At 40.1% G+C, this 18,176-nt stretch overlaps 1 protein-coding gene across 4 annotated transcripts in view; it reads left to right on the plus strand.

Annotated features, from left to right (window-relative positions):
- Positions 1–18,176, plus strand: part of cntnap2a (contactin associated protein 2a) — a 577,708-nt gene that overhangs the window by 494,810 nt on the left and 64,722 nt on the right. For all 4 annotated transcript variants that reach the window (XM_034706352.1, XM_034706353.1, XM_034706355.1 and 1 more), the window contains one exon: positions 10,483–10,653. In XM_034706352.1, coding sequence (XP_034562243.1) covers positions 10,483–10,653 — 171 coding nt within the window. The remainder of the gene's footprint in view (positions 1–10,482; positions 10,654–18,176) is intronic.

Genomic DNA, 18,176 nt, shown 5'->3' on the forward strand with positions numbered 1-18,176 from the left:
TTCTGTCAACAAACAATGCCTAGTTGATCAAATTAAACCCAAATTAGATGGAATACACAACTCCATAGACAATTACATATTGCAAAGCAGAAATCTAGCTTGTTGTTTTTGAAGATAAACTGTTCCTAGACCTATATATGTAGGCTGAAGTGCTTATGAACAGTTGGAACAATGATATCTGAGCCACACATTTTGAAGTCAGATACGTCTCCTTCAGAAATGGTACTTTCTTTCCTGTTAAATGACACTATTTCAGGCATCTGATTAAAACAGGCTGTCAAAGTCTTAGCACCTGAAGTAGGTGGCAGAATAAGTGTGAAGTGGAAATGTTAAATTAGATAGCACAGCATGTGTTAGTTTCATCAAAGTGTAAAATTATGCTCTAACTAGCTATAGATCCTCAACACAGAAATCATACTGTGGATACATGCAGCATATGTGAGCTGAGTAATGAACAGGTGTGGCTCTTACACTCGATAAAGTTTACCGTACATGAATAATTTGGATCTGTATTCACATGTTTTTATGTTTGTGTTGTTTCTGTGTGTGTGTGTGTGTGTGTGTGTGTGTGTGTGTGTGTGTGTGTGTGTGTGTGTGTGTGTGTGTGTGTGTGTGTGTGTGTGTGTGTGTGTGTGTGTGTGTGTGTGTGTGTGTGTGTGTGCATGTCTGGAAATGTCCTTGTTTTAATGACCTGTGATGGAGCAGTCAGTCATCCTTACCATCTGCAAGTACTGGCACATAACCCATCTGGTCAAGCATAGACAGATGAATCATCTAGTTGGCTTCCAGACCCAAACTTCACCTCAGACTGAGTCTCACATCATGTCAGCTGCTACAGTTCAGCAGGCGTGAGGGATTATTTTTTTTTAAAGAGTCCCTGTGGTGTAAACCAGAGGTCAGCAGCTGTTTTATGCAATGTGACGTTTTAATCAAACGCACGAGGTCAAAGAGATGCACATGACACACTTGTTAGAGACTTCAATCTGAAAGAAAGATAGCGTTTATTCATGGAGTGTAAAAATAATCAGAGTGATAATTTTTAACAGAGATTGGACTGTTTATCAAGCCTTGCTAAGGAACCCATGAATTTGGGTTGTCTGGTTAAAGGGAGGTTTTGATTTACCTTTGACATTAAGTATTTAATCTGTTCTGTGTGAACTATCTTTGTATGTTTTTGTGTATTTAGTTCTAAATCAAGGTAAATGATTAATAAAGTTCATATTCACCCTTACACAATTTTACACACTGAAGCCTGGTTTATAATTCTGCGCAGGATCGACGCAGTATCTGCGCCAAAGGTCTGCGTAGCCCCTGCACATAGCTGACGAGCACCTCCTCCAAAATGTAACTACATGTCGAATCAACTCGGACTGCAAGCCCTGTGATTGGTCCACTGGTCATCATTGTATTTTCTGCATTTACAGCACTTACAGAATCGCCGTCCAGCATGCCTGGTATTACAATTCCATCTCCTCCAATGTGTCCTCTCTATTCTTCCATGTAATCATTGCTATATGATAAACAGCAACATGTATCAGCAGTAAATTAACATAATACGTTTGGAATTGCAGTGAAAAAGCAAACAGTAAACCTAGCGGGGCCGGAATCAAATAACCCGACTACCAGAGAGACCACACTGCCCTCAAGTGTTTCGGTGGAGTGCTCGAGAGCAACATGAACACATGAATGCACAAGTATGTAGTGCTCAAGTCTGTCAGCCACAACTGCGTAGGGTCAACGCAGAAGTATAAACCAGCCTTAATGGTGATGCCACATAAGGCTAGTCATTATCTTGCTACTACCACACTTGTTATGAAACCTCTTCTGGTGCTAAGCTAGGACTCATCATCGGTGATGTCTCCTGAGGTCATCAGGTGTTTGTGGTCGAACATCAGACACCCTCGTTCAGGTGACCAAATAGAGTTTGATAAAAAACTCAACTTGTGCCCTACCAGCACTCTCCCATGGGTCAGTTCTCTTGGTCCAGAGCCACCTGAAGGTGTTATTAGAGTTTGATTAAAGAAGGCTCTTCTCCTCTTCTAACCTGTGATCGCAAACGCTGCGTAAGCCCTGCAGAAGGACTGCCCTGCACAGCCTCTGCACCCTACTTCCACAGGCTAGCACCTCACTTAAAGCTTTGCCTGTGGCAGTCACTGTCCGAGTCCTTGTACTTCTCCCTCTTCCGCTCCAAAGCCTCCTCCATTCAGTTTTCCCACGGCTCAGTTAGCTGCATCATGACCAAGTTATTTCTCGCCTCTGATATCAGGATGATGGCAGGTCGAAGGTCAACATGCTGTGGGAGCTTGAGTTGTCTTCCCAAGTCCAATGACAGCTGCCAGCATAGAGGGCATCTAGTGTTTCAGTGTCTTGCCTTTAGATACTTGATACTTTAGACATGCAGGAGCCTTGGATCAAACCACTAATCGTCCCTAGATATCTGTCAATGCATGGGTGTTTGTGTCTGCTGAACCAAAGATAGCAAGAAGAGGGTCTGGAGTAATAGTTTTGATAAATGCTCTTGATACATAATCAAACACAAGGCTCCAGAAGAAGGCTAATTCAGGGCAGGACTGGAAAGAATACAGTTATGCAATTACCAAAATGATTGCGGATCATCTTCAGTTTGTTAACCCATGGCAGTGCAATGAGGAAATTAAGTGGTCATTAAAATCAGAAAGAGAGGTGATCAGGGCACGATACACATTCATAAGACTTCCAGTTGATGCTGAGATATTTCAGTATGAACAAAAATGGTGGCCCAATTCACCAATATTCAGTTCTTGGAGCCACTCTGCTTAATGGCATGTTTTAGATATAAACCTTGTTGGCATATGAGTTTCATTTCAGCCCATATACAAATCAATTGCAGTTTTCCTTACGCTCCATGAGGCATTACATTTTTATCCTTCCCTTTTTTTATAATCACGCTCAGGTGTACTTCACTGCAGCTTGTCGATGATCTGAAGAAAGAAATGATTATCACATATGCTGAGATTAAAAGTTATTTGTGAGATCAAAACTCAAAACTGTTGGGTAAAAAGTAAAAAATGTGTTACAAAAATTCGTAATTATGAGAGTTAGTCAGAATTTTGAGAAAGACATTCATGACATTTAAGCTGAAATTACAAAAAAAGAAGCCAAAATCATGCAAGAAAAGTTTGAACCATGAGTCAAAACGTTAAATTGTGGGTTATGAATGAATTACTCTGAGATAAAAGGCCATGGTAATGAGAAATAATTCAAAATCATGAGAGAGAAATTCACATTAAGAAACAAAAGGTTGACATTTTTTAAAAGTATGCCTTTTCATGAAGTTGAAAGATTTTAATTATGAGATAAAAACTTTAAATTATGGGATGAATATAACTCAGGAATCAGAAAAGAAGTCATTATTATGGGAAAGAAAGTCAGAAATAATGTCATTAAAGCTGAAATTACTTCACTCAGCTGGTCAATCTGAAGGCTTGGTCATCTTTTGATGTCACCTTTGATATCTGAACTGTAACAGTATACGTTCAGCTCAGTCATACAGTGGACTCATTAAATCAGCTCACACATGCAGCACAATACAAAAGGACAGCAAGCTAGCTAATAATTATTTGAGCATGTAAACACAAAAGTAACTCTTTCAGGGCTTATCTCATGAGCGTAACCATAATTTAAAGTGAATTTTGAGTCCAGATACAGTCGATTACACTTTGCATTTATACACAGTCCTGGCCAATAATTGTGGGATGCCGATGGAGTATCTAATATAACTGAGAGAGGGTGCCTCAGAGCCAATCACACCAAATCTTGCATTATGACAAATGAAATAACAGACATCATTAACTATGTTGCATTAAGTGTTTTAATTATTGCTGAAATATTATCTGTACTTGGATAAGAGGTGTTAGAGGCCACCACCAAACATCAGAAGACTCTCGAGACCATAAAACATTTGGTCTTAACTTTGAGGGAAGAATATGAATTGAGCTTTGTGCAGAGCTTCAGTGGATGAATTCTGTGGCTCAGCAAAAGAGGCCAGACGTCCTGAAAGTAGATCTAACACACTCTTGGCTAAGCTTTTTTGTCCACTGCACTGCAACACACAATGAGACCAAGGCCACCCGTGAGAAGCAGGGACACCAGGATGAGAATATCTGCATTTGGCATGAGCTTGAGAACCGATCAAGAAAAGCACTTTCGATTCTATTTGAAAACTGCGTGTCCCTGAAGCACTTATCGCCTCTGACGCTGTTCATAAAGAATTGCTGGTCCCTCATTTTTATGTACTGGAGGTCTTTTGCATGTGAGTATAAAGGGAGTAGCTGCTTCATTTTCACAAAGCGGGTTTAAGAAAGTAGTGAATGAACTGCAGGCTGGTGCTCGATGAGCAGGTGGCTCTTCATATCGTATTTTGATAGAACTTGAGTCAAAATATTTGTAGTATAAACAGTTTAATATTTGTGGTGTCTCAGTTAGTTAAGACCTTTATTTGCTGGATCAGTTTCTGTAACATTTGTTTGATAAACATTTCAATATGGAAGTGTTAATGTGCCACAGAGCAGAGCCAATCAGCTGCATCTGTGGATCTGGCAGTGGGCAATCAGAGGTTTATGATTTGGCTTCCATGGTTATTCCTCTAATGCTGTTCCCCAACCAACACTCTGCCAACCCTGTAGTTTTTCTTTGCACAGCCCAGATCCTCTCTCCTCTTTTTCCACTTGTTCCCACTCCTTCATTCTGAAGCATGACTTGCCTTTAGGCTTCCTCCTCCCTCCATGTGTCCTTTTTCTTTTTAATGTATAGTCTTTGTCAACCTTTTTCACTCTGTTGCTTGAAGCTCTTAAAGTCTCATTCAGTATCATTCAAATATATATTACAGAAAATTTGTGTTTCAAAGCAATTAATGTATTTATATTACAAATTGAAGCCACAAAGTTTAAAACTAAGGTTTCCTGTAAGCTCTCTTTCAACATCGGATTGCTGTAACACTTGTAAAGACTTTAAACACTGAAATTAAGAATGTTGCTTCTCTACGACCTTCAGAAGCCGACAAATCAATCATTGAAACTATTGTCTCCCACATGGTAAGTCATTATTTTAAGATAGTAAGACTTTGGGATTAAAGGTGACAACTATGGCCCGAAAGATGTACAAATGAGGAAGTAAGACTGAATTTTTGGAAAAACTTTCAAAATCATGACATTGAAGTCTGAATTATGAGATAAAGCTTGAAATTGTGTTATAAATTAATTACTATAAGATAAAAGGAAATGATTATGTCATATTAAAGCAGGGTTGGTAGTCACGGAAAACTAGCATGAATTTGAATATAGCATTTCCTCAGAGCTCCGTCTAACCCCGCCCCCCCCCCCCCCCCCCCTTGGAGCTCCTCCAAAACGACCCCCCGCTCACATGTATGAGCGCCGCTGATCACGACCATATGGTGGTGGCTGATTCAAAACCGGTCCTCAGCACATCGTTTGTGTTTTGTACTACGTCAACTCATGTCTCACTCAGTGGTAAGAAAACACCAAAACATTCTCATAGTGAAAGTTAAAAACACAAACAAACATGAAATGTACGCTCTGCAGGAGGCGGGCAGAACGGCAGGACGGGATTTGATTGGTTTCATCATTTGGCTCCTGATGGCAGGGATTGGTTGGTGTTTTCCCAGGTTTACTCCGGCTGTAGATAGCAGCTTTTTTTATCTCTTTTTTTAAGAACACATTATGTATTGATTGCCATCGGACTACCAACCCCAGCTTTCAGTCAAAATAATTAAATAGAAATATACAAATAAGAAAGAAAATGGTGGAAATTATTAAAAAGTAAGACATGTCATTGAATTAATAGATTTAAAATATGAGATAAAAACGTAAAATTATCGGATAAATATTAATATAAGATAAAAAAGTCATAATTATGAGAAAGAAAACCAGAATAATTTAATTAAAGCTCAAAAATAAAGAGAAAGCCATAATCGGAAAATTTTAATTATGAAATTGTGACATTAAAAACTCAAAATGATGAGATAAAGTGTTATAATTATGAAATAGTACTCTCTTTTGATTTTAATGTTTTATCTCATAACTTTAACTTTCTATGTCATTATTATGGCATTTTTATCTTTTAAAATATTACTCAGTATCTCATCATTTTGCCACGTAATTGCTTAATTTTGACTTTGTTTTAATTATTTAGACTTTTGATTACATCATTTTGACTTACTTGCTCATCATTTTCACATTTTACCAAACTATTTTGACTTGTACTTCTCAACACCCATTCTTTCCCTCATTATTTCAATTTTTAAAAATGATCTCATAATTTTGACTTTTAATCTCATAATTTTGACTTTTAATCTCATGATTGTGACTTTTAATCTTACTGTAAAATGAATTAAATATTTTGGATTTTCTTCTCATAAAGGCTCATCTTTAAAATTATTTTACTGGTAGAAAACAGCACATATATGCAGAGGAACTTTACAGCATGCTACGCTTTTTATATTTCCCACAGCAAATATTTTCAGTCTAACATCTGATCATTAAAATGAAGCAGAAAACACAAACTACACGTGTTCAGGAGAAGATAAGCTTAGACATAGATAAACTGCTTTGCCTGCAGGACCCCCCAAAATCCACGCCAACAAAAAGAGTCTCCACAGCATCTTAACGGAAATAAAACATCGGTATCTCACTTCTTTTGAAAACAACATGAACTACCCTGCAGTCAGTGACAGAATCTGCTCTGACACATTTATACCCACCGAGGGTGCAAAACATGTTTGCAGATACGTTAATTGCAGAGGAAACAATAAAATGAAAATACACGACAATGTAATTCCTTGAAATAAGTTACATATTTGCTGATGTTTTGAAATCTACTTTCTACAACTAAGCAAATGCACTTTGAGTATTAAAGTCAATATGCCTTTTAGCTCTACTCCTCCCTCCTGTTTGTGGTTTCCATCCAGTAAAATCTCATCACAGTACTTTTAAACCCCTACACGCTGCAATTAATGAAACAATGCTTCTGTCATTAGTCAGTGATTGTACATCTGTGTGTTATCAACAATGTGGTGCTGGTTACCTTCTGTCAGTGATAAAATCATAATAAACACATCATAATGTATTTCTGCAGCCTCTGCAGGCATCCTCCTGTTTAGTCCTCTATTAACCCTGTTCAATAATTGGCTCTGCCTCCTGGAGAGAAATGAACAGTATTCCAGCTTCAACCCCACTAATCACAAAGACAGCATCAGTAGGTGGTCCATGTGTTCCAGTGTGTGTCTGCATGTGTGTGTGTGCGTGTGTGTGTGTGTGTGTGTGTGTGTGTGTGTGTGTGTGTGTGTGTGTGTGTGTGTGTGTGTGTGTGTGTGTGTGTGTGTGTGTGGCCGCTATCTGCCCTTGCCCCTGGTGACGGGATGAGAGGCAAAGAGGAGAGGGGAGGAGATCAGCCCCAGTCATCGGGGAGCGCTTATCATGCTGAACCAGGAGATGCACACACACGCGGACACACACACATAGAAACACACAGAAACACAAACACACATAGATGCATGGATACAAGTGCATACCTAAACTCAAAGGCATATTCTCACACAAACACACTTACCCCTTAAAAGACTCAGACACTTGAGAGTAGGTCAGTGGGGGAACAATGATAAATCATGTTATTGATAAGCCTCTTCTGTAAACAATGCAGTACAGCAGTGTTATAACCAATCAATCTTCCAGAGCTGGGCACAGTCGATTCAAAATATAACTCTATTAACAAAGACGTTAACTTAGATAACACTTAATCTTTTAATTCTGTTCAGGATTAATGGAGCTTAATGTTAACGTTAAAACCTTTTGAAAGTCTGGCCAGCCGGCAGCCGCCCCCTCCTCCGGCTGCATCGGAGAGGGTTGCCACAATCCAAGTCCAGTAAGTGTTCCTTTAGTGAAGTCAGGCAATGCAAAAATGACAACTCTGAAGAAAACTGAATCAAACCGAAGTTAAAGGTTTCAAAGCTCAGGGGGCACTGCATTGAAAACAGCCATGACTCTATGTTGGAGATCACCGCATGGGCTCAAAGTAACTTCTGAAAATCACTGCATTGAGATATGAAGATTAAAACTATACCATACAAAGAGGAAACCATATATAAAAAACATCATCTAGAAACAGAGGTATCTTTCTCTACCAAAAGCTAAAGGAAAGAAACATAAATCAGGAGATCGCTGTAATTTGGAGAAACAACTTGAATCCAGTCACTTAAATTTGGACTTGTGATTGCCATGTTGTGTCGGGGATGTTGGATATTAGGATGAAATCTTACATCTAGACAACATTAGTTACACTTTTAAATTATTGATTGTTTCTACATACTGTCTGTATATATGCTGCATACTACTGAATTGTACTATTTATTTTGACGTGTGCTGCTGACGTCTTGGCCAGGTCACCCTTGTAAAAGAGGTCTTGATCTCAATGGGTTCTCATCTGGTTAAATAAAAGTTAAATAAAAAATAAAAAATAATTCTATATATGCCCAACATCTTTCATTTACCTTCCTCGTTAACTGTTTGTCAGCATGTTTTATAATCGCAGATGAACCTCCTTTTCTACAAACTAAAGGGGGGTTGTTTAGACCATATGCAGTATCCAAGACAGAGCTAGTTTTCTTTATACCAGGGTACTCCACAAAGCAAGCAGATAGTTATTTTACCAATAATAACCGCCAGGATGTACAACCAAGCATCAAGGCTTTCGTATGCTTTCAAGTTTTGTGTTGCCCACTTCACTGCATTTGAAATCAGGTACTTAAACCAATGTCTTCAACCGTTGTGTCTTTAGTAAACTAAAGGGATCCATGTCAGGTCCAGCCCACCCTTCATCTCAGCAGAAATGTGTTGTTTTTCACGTTCTTAGTCAGGCTGCCACTCAACTTCATCTGAAGGAAGGTCATCTGGTTGGAAAGTGATGTCAACTGATGCCCTCTTTTAAGAGACAACATTGTTCCTCCAAAAGCAAGGAAGCAAAATTAAAACAAAAAGTTAAAGCAAAAAACGTCCTTTGTTCTGGCAGAAACCTCGGGCAGGACCAGAGTCATTGGTGAAGAGCCATCTGTCAGACCAGCTGGGGCCAGAAAGAGGAGTAAAGAGAGAGACTGTAAATGAGAAATGAAAAATAAAGCAAAACTGGCACATTCTCTGCATCCAGCATCTTAATTTGGATTGAGCTTACTGGCTTTTAAACAAGTGACGACAGTGGTTAGGGAAAACTTCCTTTTAACAGGCAGAAACCTCGAGCAGGACTGGATTTGTTGGAGAACAGCTATCTGCCGTGACCATCTACATTGAGGCCATGTTTAAGGGTTTTCTGGCTTTCGGTCATAATAAAGTGGAACATTTGGGTACTCTGATGGTTTGTCGTGCCGATTAAGGATGTTATCTTTGCAGAGCAATAATTTCAAAAATCCTTGTTGGTTACAATTCTCCTCAGATGCAGCTCTAACACACACTTGTACACACACAAACACACATCTGTACACACACACATCTTTCTCCCTTCGAGCTAAACTCTTCCTGTTGACTGCTCCTGCAGGGTTACGTTTGAGGGTCAGGAGGCAATCCTCGGAGGCATCAAAAAGATCTCAAACAGCTAAATCCACATTAGCCTTAACTCCTCTCCTCTTCCTCCTGCCCTCCACACGCCCCCACATCCCTCCACCTCCTCCTTCTCCTTTCCTGTCATCTGCCCTCTGCATGACTTTACTCTCCTCTTCTCCATCACCTCTTATTCAATATTCTGTTCTCTCACCCGTGCCTGCCATCTTTCCTCAAATTCTGTCCTCTGTCCTCTTTGCTTTCCCCTCTCCTCCTCCTTTCTTTCCCCGCTCCTCTTCATCTTCTCTGACTGATAGGAGCGAGACAGAGACATGGCAAGGCAAAGGGAGAGGAGACAACAGAGAAGTCACTTCATCAACCTCAGTCTGATAATTCATCAGCAGCTGTTTAACGTGCTTTGTCTTCATTAGCGTCTGCTGGTTTCGCTTCATCAAAGTCATTAGAAAAGTTGTCATTGAAAAATCCTGCGACACATTGTCCGAATACGTTTGTCCTCGTCTGAGATCTTCACTCGGAGAAAGAGACGTGGTTTCTCTCTGATTTCATCTACTCTTTATTCAAGTTTCAGGAAATTAAAGCAACATAAAAAGCTCTGCACAGAAGTCAGGATTTCAGTGATGGAGATATTTTCACTGAATAAATATTTAATGAATCCCATTGAACAAAAGACGTGAGATAACAGTGTTTTAATCAGAAAGGATTGATAGCCTTTAGGAGTAAAATAAAAGTGAATGCAATTTGAAATGAAACTGCCTCCACAATGAATTTACTCTTCAGCTAATCACGTCTGAATGTGAAAGCCGAAGTGCTAAAGAACTGAAAGCGTGTGCATGTGGGATTGGACGGCTCTGACTGATGACTCTGTTTCATTTTTTGACAGATAACTACTGGAACGCTGCGTCGTTCACCACCCCGTCGTCCTACCTGCACTTCCCCACCTTCCAGGGTGAGACCAGCGCTGACATATCCTTCTATTTTAAGACCAGCGCACCCTACGGCGTCTTTCTGGAAAACCTGGGCAACACTGACTTCATCCGCTTGGAGCTCAAATGTAAGACAAATCTGAGTCTGTATGTGTGTGTAGGAGATTCTCCCTCAGTTTGTCTCTTCCCCTCACTCTGAGTCTTTATCTAGCCAAGTTTAAACCTTAATCCACCAGTCAGTCTGATACTGCAACCTTTCACCAAACACACACACACTGACACCAGAGCACACACACTCAGAATGACGTAGACAGATGTGGGTGCAAATGGCAGCCAGTCAATCGCCGTCCTGATTATGCTGCACTACTTTGTTTGATTGCGAGAGAGAGCAATCATTTATTTAAGGTAATTGGTGTGTGCCATAATTATGTCCATTATGAACCTCTGTTTAACCAAATCACCCATTTTCAGGGATGAAAAAACACAACCTCTCTCTCTCTCTCTCTCACACACACACACACACACACACACACTCTGTCTCTCCCTTTTACTTTTTCTCTTTTTGTTTTTCTGAAAACGTTTCTGCAAATAGATGCTTTTAAATCTTTCCAAAGTTCACGCTGTTAACCTTTACACACACACACACACACACACACACACACACACACACACACACACACACACACACACACACATACACACAATCCTCTGAATTTAATGTCTCACTTCTGTGTGTTACCTTATTTAGTGTGTATGTGTCCCAGTGATGTAGCCGATCACAAACCTTCAGTCTGAGTCGAGTCTCGAGTGCTCAGGGCTCAAGTCAGAGTCAAGTCCCCATTGCATTACTTAGATTATCATGAAGTTACTACACCTGCACATGCACCATGCACCATGCACCATGCAAATGCACCATGCAAATGCACCATGCAGATGCACTTGCACCATGCACATGCACCATGCACCATGCACCATGCGCCATGCGCCATGCCCCATGTATAAAAGCGCACCCTCTTTTAATAGGGAGACGTACTCATTGTTTCTATTTCAATGGGATCACTGTAGGCGTCTAATAAACTCAAACATACCTGAAGCCCATTGCTTTGATTTAGAGGTTGAACCCAGATGTTGAGTTTCTTTAGTCGCTAGCATTACCGTTAGCTTGCAGACGGTACCATAATCAACAGTCGGAGTAATTTAAGCACCTCACTTACTTCCTGTATGCATCCTGGACACATGTTTGTTAAAGTTTGAGCTTGGCCTCATCTTCTCCTCAACAGTTCTATGAGATTTTGCACATGTTGTTCTGCTCTTTTGTGCATTTGCAGTAAAATATCATGAAGCAAAGCGCATGATTCGTAGCACCTCTGTAGGCAGAGCTGGCCCGTGGCATAGGCAGTATAGGCAAACACTAGGGGCGCCGGCCGTCCATAGGGGGCGCCGCTAAATGAGTGAGGAAGAAAGTTTGAAGATAATAGGAAACAGAATATTGTTTTATCTAACCTAATTTGGGGTTAAATTGTGAAGTGATGCCAGTATATATTTAAAAGCTTGATTTTAAAAATAATGGTTTACAAATCAGTTTTCAAAGTCTTTAAATATTCATGATTTACTTGTTTTTGTTTTGTTTTGTTGTTTTCCTTACACTTTGGAAGCTGTTAGCTTAATTAGATAGAACATGTAGGCTAGGCTTAAATAAGCATTTTGCTTCTACCTTTTCAGTCATCACTTGATACATTACTTTGTTAAAAGTGTCTGCACTGTGAAAATTATTGTGTTGTATGACTGAATGAATTCTACTATTACATTATGTGTTTTGAAATTGTATACTTTCTTTCCTGCTAAATGTTAGTGTTGTTACCATTTTATTAATGTTCTTTTAGAGGTCATTTTATTTTAAACTGAAGGAAACGTGCACAGCATGCAGCTGTATGTCAGTTTTCTTTAAGTGTATATGTGATGTGATTGTTGGTGGAGTTGGCTACAGTACAAGGGGCACCAGTTAAAATCTTGCCAAGGGCACCAAGTCGGTTAGGACGGGCTCTGTCTGTAGGCATGCTGACAGGAGCTATGGCTGCACACGACCTGCACGCAGGTGATCACGTGTCAAAACCTTGCTTGACACTGAAGAAATTATTGGGGCCTTAACTAATAAAAACAATATGTCTTCGTCAACCTGAGTCTACCTCTACACCCTCTGAACATGATTGCAGTCAATGCTCAAGTCTGAGGCCAAGTCTGAGTCATCAGTGCTGAAGTCCAAGTTGAGTCATGACCCCTAAAATTAAGACTTGGGTGCGATTTGAGTCAGAGTCCTGGGCTCGATCGCTGCAGAACTGACTTGCACATTGTCTGACAGGAAGGAAATGAAGAGATGGTGACAGAATAGGAGAAAGGAGTGTTAAGATTTAAACAACAGAACAGCTTTTCAGCCTCCATTCACATCCTCCAAGCCTTTTCTCAGGACTATGATTGACATGCAGTGTTGTAAGTTACTGTGATCTTGTTCCAGCACCTCAATTTAACATCCCAGTGGGCATAGTGGAGCCGCTCTGATCAGGAATGTTAAAATCTTTGGCTTCAGTTTAATCACTGAGCTGTGTTGTGAAGGTTTCTGGCACTCTGTAGCAGTAGATACATCATTTGTTGCATTTTTGGAAGATTCAAAGAGATCTAGTGACAAAAGGCCTCTTTTACCATTTTCTGCCAGTGTGCCTGCCATTCAGTGTCAAAATGCCAACAAGCTGATGGGTGATTTTCGAGCCAAAGTGCATTTTAAAGCCACCACATTGAATGACAGTGTGTCAGCTGGTTTGTGGTCTAAAAGTTCTCCAAGCTTTTTATTTTCTGCTCCAGTTCCTCCATAAAAACAAACTCGCTTTTGCAGAAAGTGAAATACACATCCATACATGCTCACACTTCCTTCCTACACAAAAAACAATGTGCTGACTCCAAGCTGCACGTTAAAGTTCAGTGAGAAGTTTGCCAAAGGGGGTTGGTATTTCCAAACTTGCACACAAAAACTCACACAAAGATTCACTAAGTATCTATTCTGTCCAGGCTGCACAGCAGGCCAGAGGAGATATGAAGTGCATGTGTGTGTATGTGTGACGATGTATATATATACTGTGTATATATATATATATATATATATATATATATATTTCTCCCTCTATTTATATATGTGTGTGTGTGTGTGTGTGTGTGTGTGTGTGTGTGTGTGTGTGTGTGTGTGTGTGTGTGTGTGTGTGTGTGTGTGTGTGTGAGTCTTTCCCGAGGCTTTCAAATTGCCCCCACATCGATTTCCTCTCTCCTCTCCCTCCCTATCATCTTGCATTTTGCCCCACAGCACACATTTAGACACACACTGACGAAGCGCCTTGCGTCCTCACAAACACACTCTCGCACACACACACACACACTCGCATAATCTCTGCCCTCTCGCTGGTGCAAAAACTGTATCTGCTGCAATCCAGTCAGGGCATGAAATGACTAGCATTAGGCCGGAATAGCATAGCGGTCCTACTGCAGGAGCTCAAAGCACAAACACACACGTACATAAACACACACATGACTTTGTGGAAAACACACATTACGGGGACCTGAGCAGACTCAGGTGGACACTTTTTCCCCTTTTGAATCTTAATCGACATAAGGAGGCATGGACACATTTGAGAGGCAGCATTGAAGATGTATTCAGAGCAGTGTGGTAACAGGATTTAGGACAGACAGAAAGGTCCTCAAATGCAGACACGCCTGATGCTTGGGGTGCTCTGAAGCTCAGTGGAAAGTATGTATTTACCATGTTTTGAGTCCTTAAGAGGCCACAGCTTCAGTAGAAGTCTTGCCCAAAGGCTATAAACATTTTCAGTCAGGGATACAGCTGAGGAATAAACTTTCCCTCTGGAGACCTGAGCCAAAATAACATCATGGCCTTTTGTTGTAAAGGCCAGACTGACTCCAAGTTACTGCCGAAGTTTGTTATCAACTTTATTTTTATCTGTTAACCACTCCAAAAATGAAGTCACTTTAACAAAAACAAACTCCTCACATATGTGCAACCTTTTTGGTAAACATCAAATATTGAACCTCAAATTAAAATGCCCAGGTCGTTATTGCAAATGAGAATTGGTTCTCAATTAACTCACCTGGCTATATAAAGGTTAAATTAATTTTTTAAAAATGCATACAGTGTTTTAACATGATTCAATACATGGTGTGTATTAATGTTTAAAAAAACACAGATTTAGACAGATAGGGTTTCATAAAGTACATACTTTCAAAATAACTGCCTTCACATTGCAGTTTGGGGCTTTCCACACCATTACCTCCAGCATTGAGTGCACTAAAAAAAGCCATACTGGCTACATCCAGTGTCATCATCAAGTGATATTAATTAAAGGGATAGATGCTTGAATCTTGAATGCTGGACTTGAGTGGGACGCAGAAACCATTGACTGTAAATAGAACAGAGGAAACGCCTTCTGTTGGGTATTAGACCCCTGAATCTGGTATGAAGGATGAATTGAGCACTACTGGGATCCGGTCAGAGAACACTATCATCAGGTAGATTTAAGATCTTTACTTTGCAGAGTTAGGATCATACAACACGGTGCATTTTACGTAGTTAGAGGCTGAAATAAAGCACATAACACAAATACAGTTATCAGCCTTATAATGTCAACAGTATTTAAGCAACTTAAACATGCTTACCTTTGAGGTAAACATTAAATAATAACTAACATAAATTCTTACCATACAACACTACACTCAATATAACACAGGCAAGCTAGCCTGGGTAATTACTTAGCATGACGTATAGCGAGGCTAATTACAGATCTCTGCTGATGTTAAACGATACAAAACATCATTATAAAATATATATCACACAGCATGAAGAGAGTTATGTTAATATGCCGTATAAATCTCTAAACAACACAAACACAACTTACATCATCAATGACTTCTCCACAGGTAACAACTGCAGAGGGAATGAACACAATGGACATGTGGTAAAGAGGAAGTGGAAACAACATGCACCTCCAAAATAAGATTTCAAAATAAAAGTCTCAGAATATGAAAGTCTCTGATGTGAAGAATTCCCAACACCTTCATTGCCACTGGTTTTGAGAAGTGATGCTAAAATACTGCCTCACTTGTTGCCGACATATTGACATCACATCCTTTCTGTTTCAACCTTAAGAGAAGTAGTTTCAAGCAAGGGTCTGACTGCAGGATCATATGCCAAGCTGTCTTATTATAAAATAGCTAGACAGAGGATGCATTGCAGATATCTGCAATAGAAATATTCCTAGAACAACTTAAAGTTCAGACATCGATCGAAATGGATATCCAAACTTGGTGTCACAAAAGGTCAGAGTCAGAAATGACCTCTTGGTTGAGGACATCTTTGTGGACATGGCACCCAGGCTGGAGGTGAGATTATTTACATGGCTAGAACTGGTGGTCAACATTTTCACACAACTAGTGTTTGATTTCAGCCAGACAAGACATAACATGAGAAGCATTAGTGGTGCTAGAATTTACCAGGCATAGAGAGTAGTGTTGTCTGCATAACAGTGAAAGTTTATACCGTGGATTTGCCCCAGGGGAAGAATGTAAACAGTGAATAATAGGGGACCCATAATAGACCCCTGGGGGACACTGCCAGAGAAAGGAGCACAGAAGGAGGCATTTCCAGACATTACAGAAAAGATCAGTGTGACGGATGGGAAGTGAACCACTGATTCAAACAGTGTACAAAGGGGCTGATTAAGATATTACAGTCAAATGTATGAGCTGAGGTCAAGGAGGATTCAATATCCCAGAGTCAGCTGTAAGCAGGTGGAATATTTATGTTGCAACCTCAACTCAAATTAAAGTTCCTCAAGAGTTTTCTAGCTGTTTAAATATGCAGTTGATGTGTGGGTCATGTGATTCATGTGTCCTACTACAGTTTCTTTCCTCGCTTGACTTTGTGTTTACTCACCAACAGGCACACAATGTTGGATTTAAGGAGCTTTCTTGGTTAGAAAAAAGAGCTGAACTTTTGATAATTTGCTTTAATCTGGTTTCATCATAAACAGCAGCAGGGTATGCTGCAACACTGTGTGTCTGGCTCGCTCTCAAATGTAGTTTCCCTCCTTAAAGAGGCCGGACGGTTCCAGCAGTCCTCAGAGTGAAAAATGCTACAGCTAATAGCTAACAAGGCAAATGAGACAGACAACAGAGAGTTTAAATTAGAAAACAGAAAAGCGACAGAAGAGATAACGCTCCGCCTGCCATCTAAAAGAGATAAAAAGCACAAACTTCACATTAGACAAACACATACCCCTTGTACACACAAACACACACACACACACACACACACACACACACACACACACACACACACACACACACACACACACAATGCACAATCTCTTTCACAATTTATCAGTGTTTGTTTGCACTGAGGCATAATTTAGAACTTGGCTCTTTCAGCCTTCATATCAAAAGATTAATAGAAAAACAAATGGCAAAATAAAAATCTCTGCTGAGTTTTCTCCAGGCCAACATGCAAGAATGTCTCACACACACAAACACACACACACACGCGCACAATCACACAATCACATCTGCACACACATTAGCACTTCTGACATCTATCACAGCGATGCAAATAGATGAGGCAAGCTCTGTGCTCTGAGGGCACTTTAGTTTTCCTTCCTGCCCGTGGACAGGGTATAAAAAGGAAAGTTGCAGGGCATCAATCATGCTGCTAAAACAACAACACACAAATAAACAGATACGTATGCACAGTTTTGCAGTAGCTTTGTTTCTATTTGTGCGTTCTGATATATGTTTGCTTTTATTTCAGCGTTTAAAATAAGTGATGTGGCTCCTCCCTGCCCTGCAGACCTGCACTCTGCATACCACCATCATCAATTCAGTGTACTAAAGCCTGTCAGAGCGCTCCAAGTCTCACTGTGTGTGCATGCATCTGTTTGTATGTGTGCTGCTGTGCATTGTGGGTAGTTGGATGTTAAAGAACTTTTTGAGATTTATCTCATGAGTTGTTGCACGTAGCTCAACCAGAGATGATTTCTGGTGTCTTTACGTCTCATCTAAAGTAGCAATGGTAATGTGTGCGAGGAGGGGATCAAGAAAGGAGGTAAAGAAAGAAGGAATAATGGAAGGGAGGGCAAAGTGACTGATAGGACTGAAGGAGGATTGGTAAGTGAAAGCCTGAGAGCAAGCAGCAAATGAAGAGACAATGAACAAACATGAAGGAAGTAAAACACAGGGAAGAGAGGGAGACTCGAGGGAGGATGGATAAAAGAGAGGAGGAATGAAAGAATGAGCGAATGCAATGACAAAGGAAGCAAAGTGAGGGAAATGAAAGAATGAAAAAACAGAGATAGGAAAGAAACAAAGGAGTGATATATGAACAGTTGGATGAGAGGAGTTAGAGGATAGATGGAAAAAAGATAATTATGAAAAAGCAATATATAAAGGAGAAAAAGGCCAAGCATATTGATTGGAATAAGGGAAAGAAAGAAAGTTCATTTCCCCATTGACCACTGCATAAAATAATCTGCTGTAATATCTGAGCCTAATGAAGCCATAATGAAGCAGGAACATATAGAGCTCTGAAGTGCTTCTTCATCAT

The sequence above is a fragment of the Notolabrus celidotus genome, chromosome 17, assembly GCF_009762535.1.
Source record: "Notolabrus celidotus isolate fNotCel1 chromosome 17, fNotCel1.pri, whole genome shotgun sequence".
Taxonomy (NCBI): domain Eukaryota; kingdom Metazoa; phylum Chordata; class Actinopteri; order Labriformes; family Labridae; genus Notolabrus; species Notolabrus celidotus.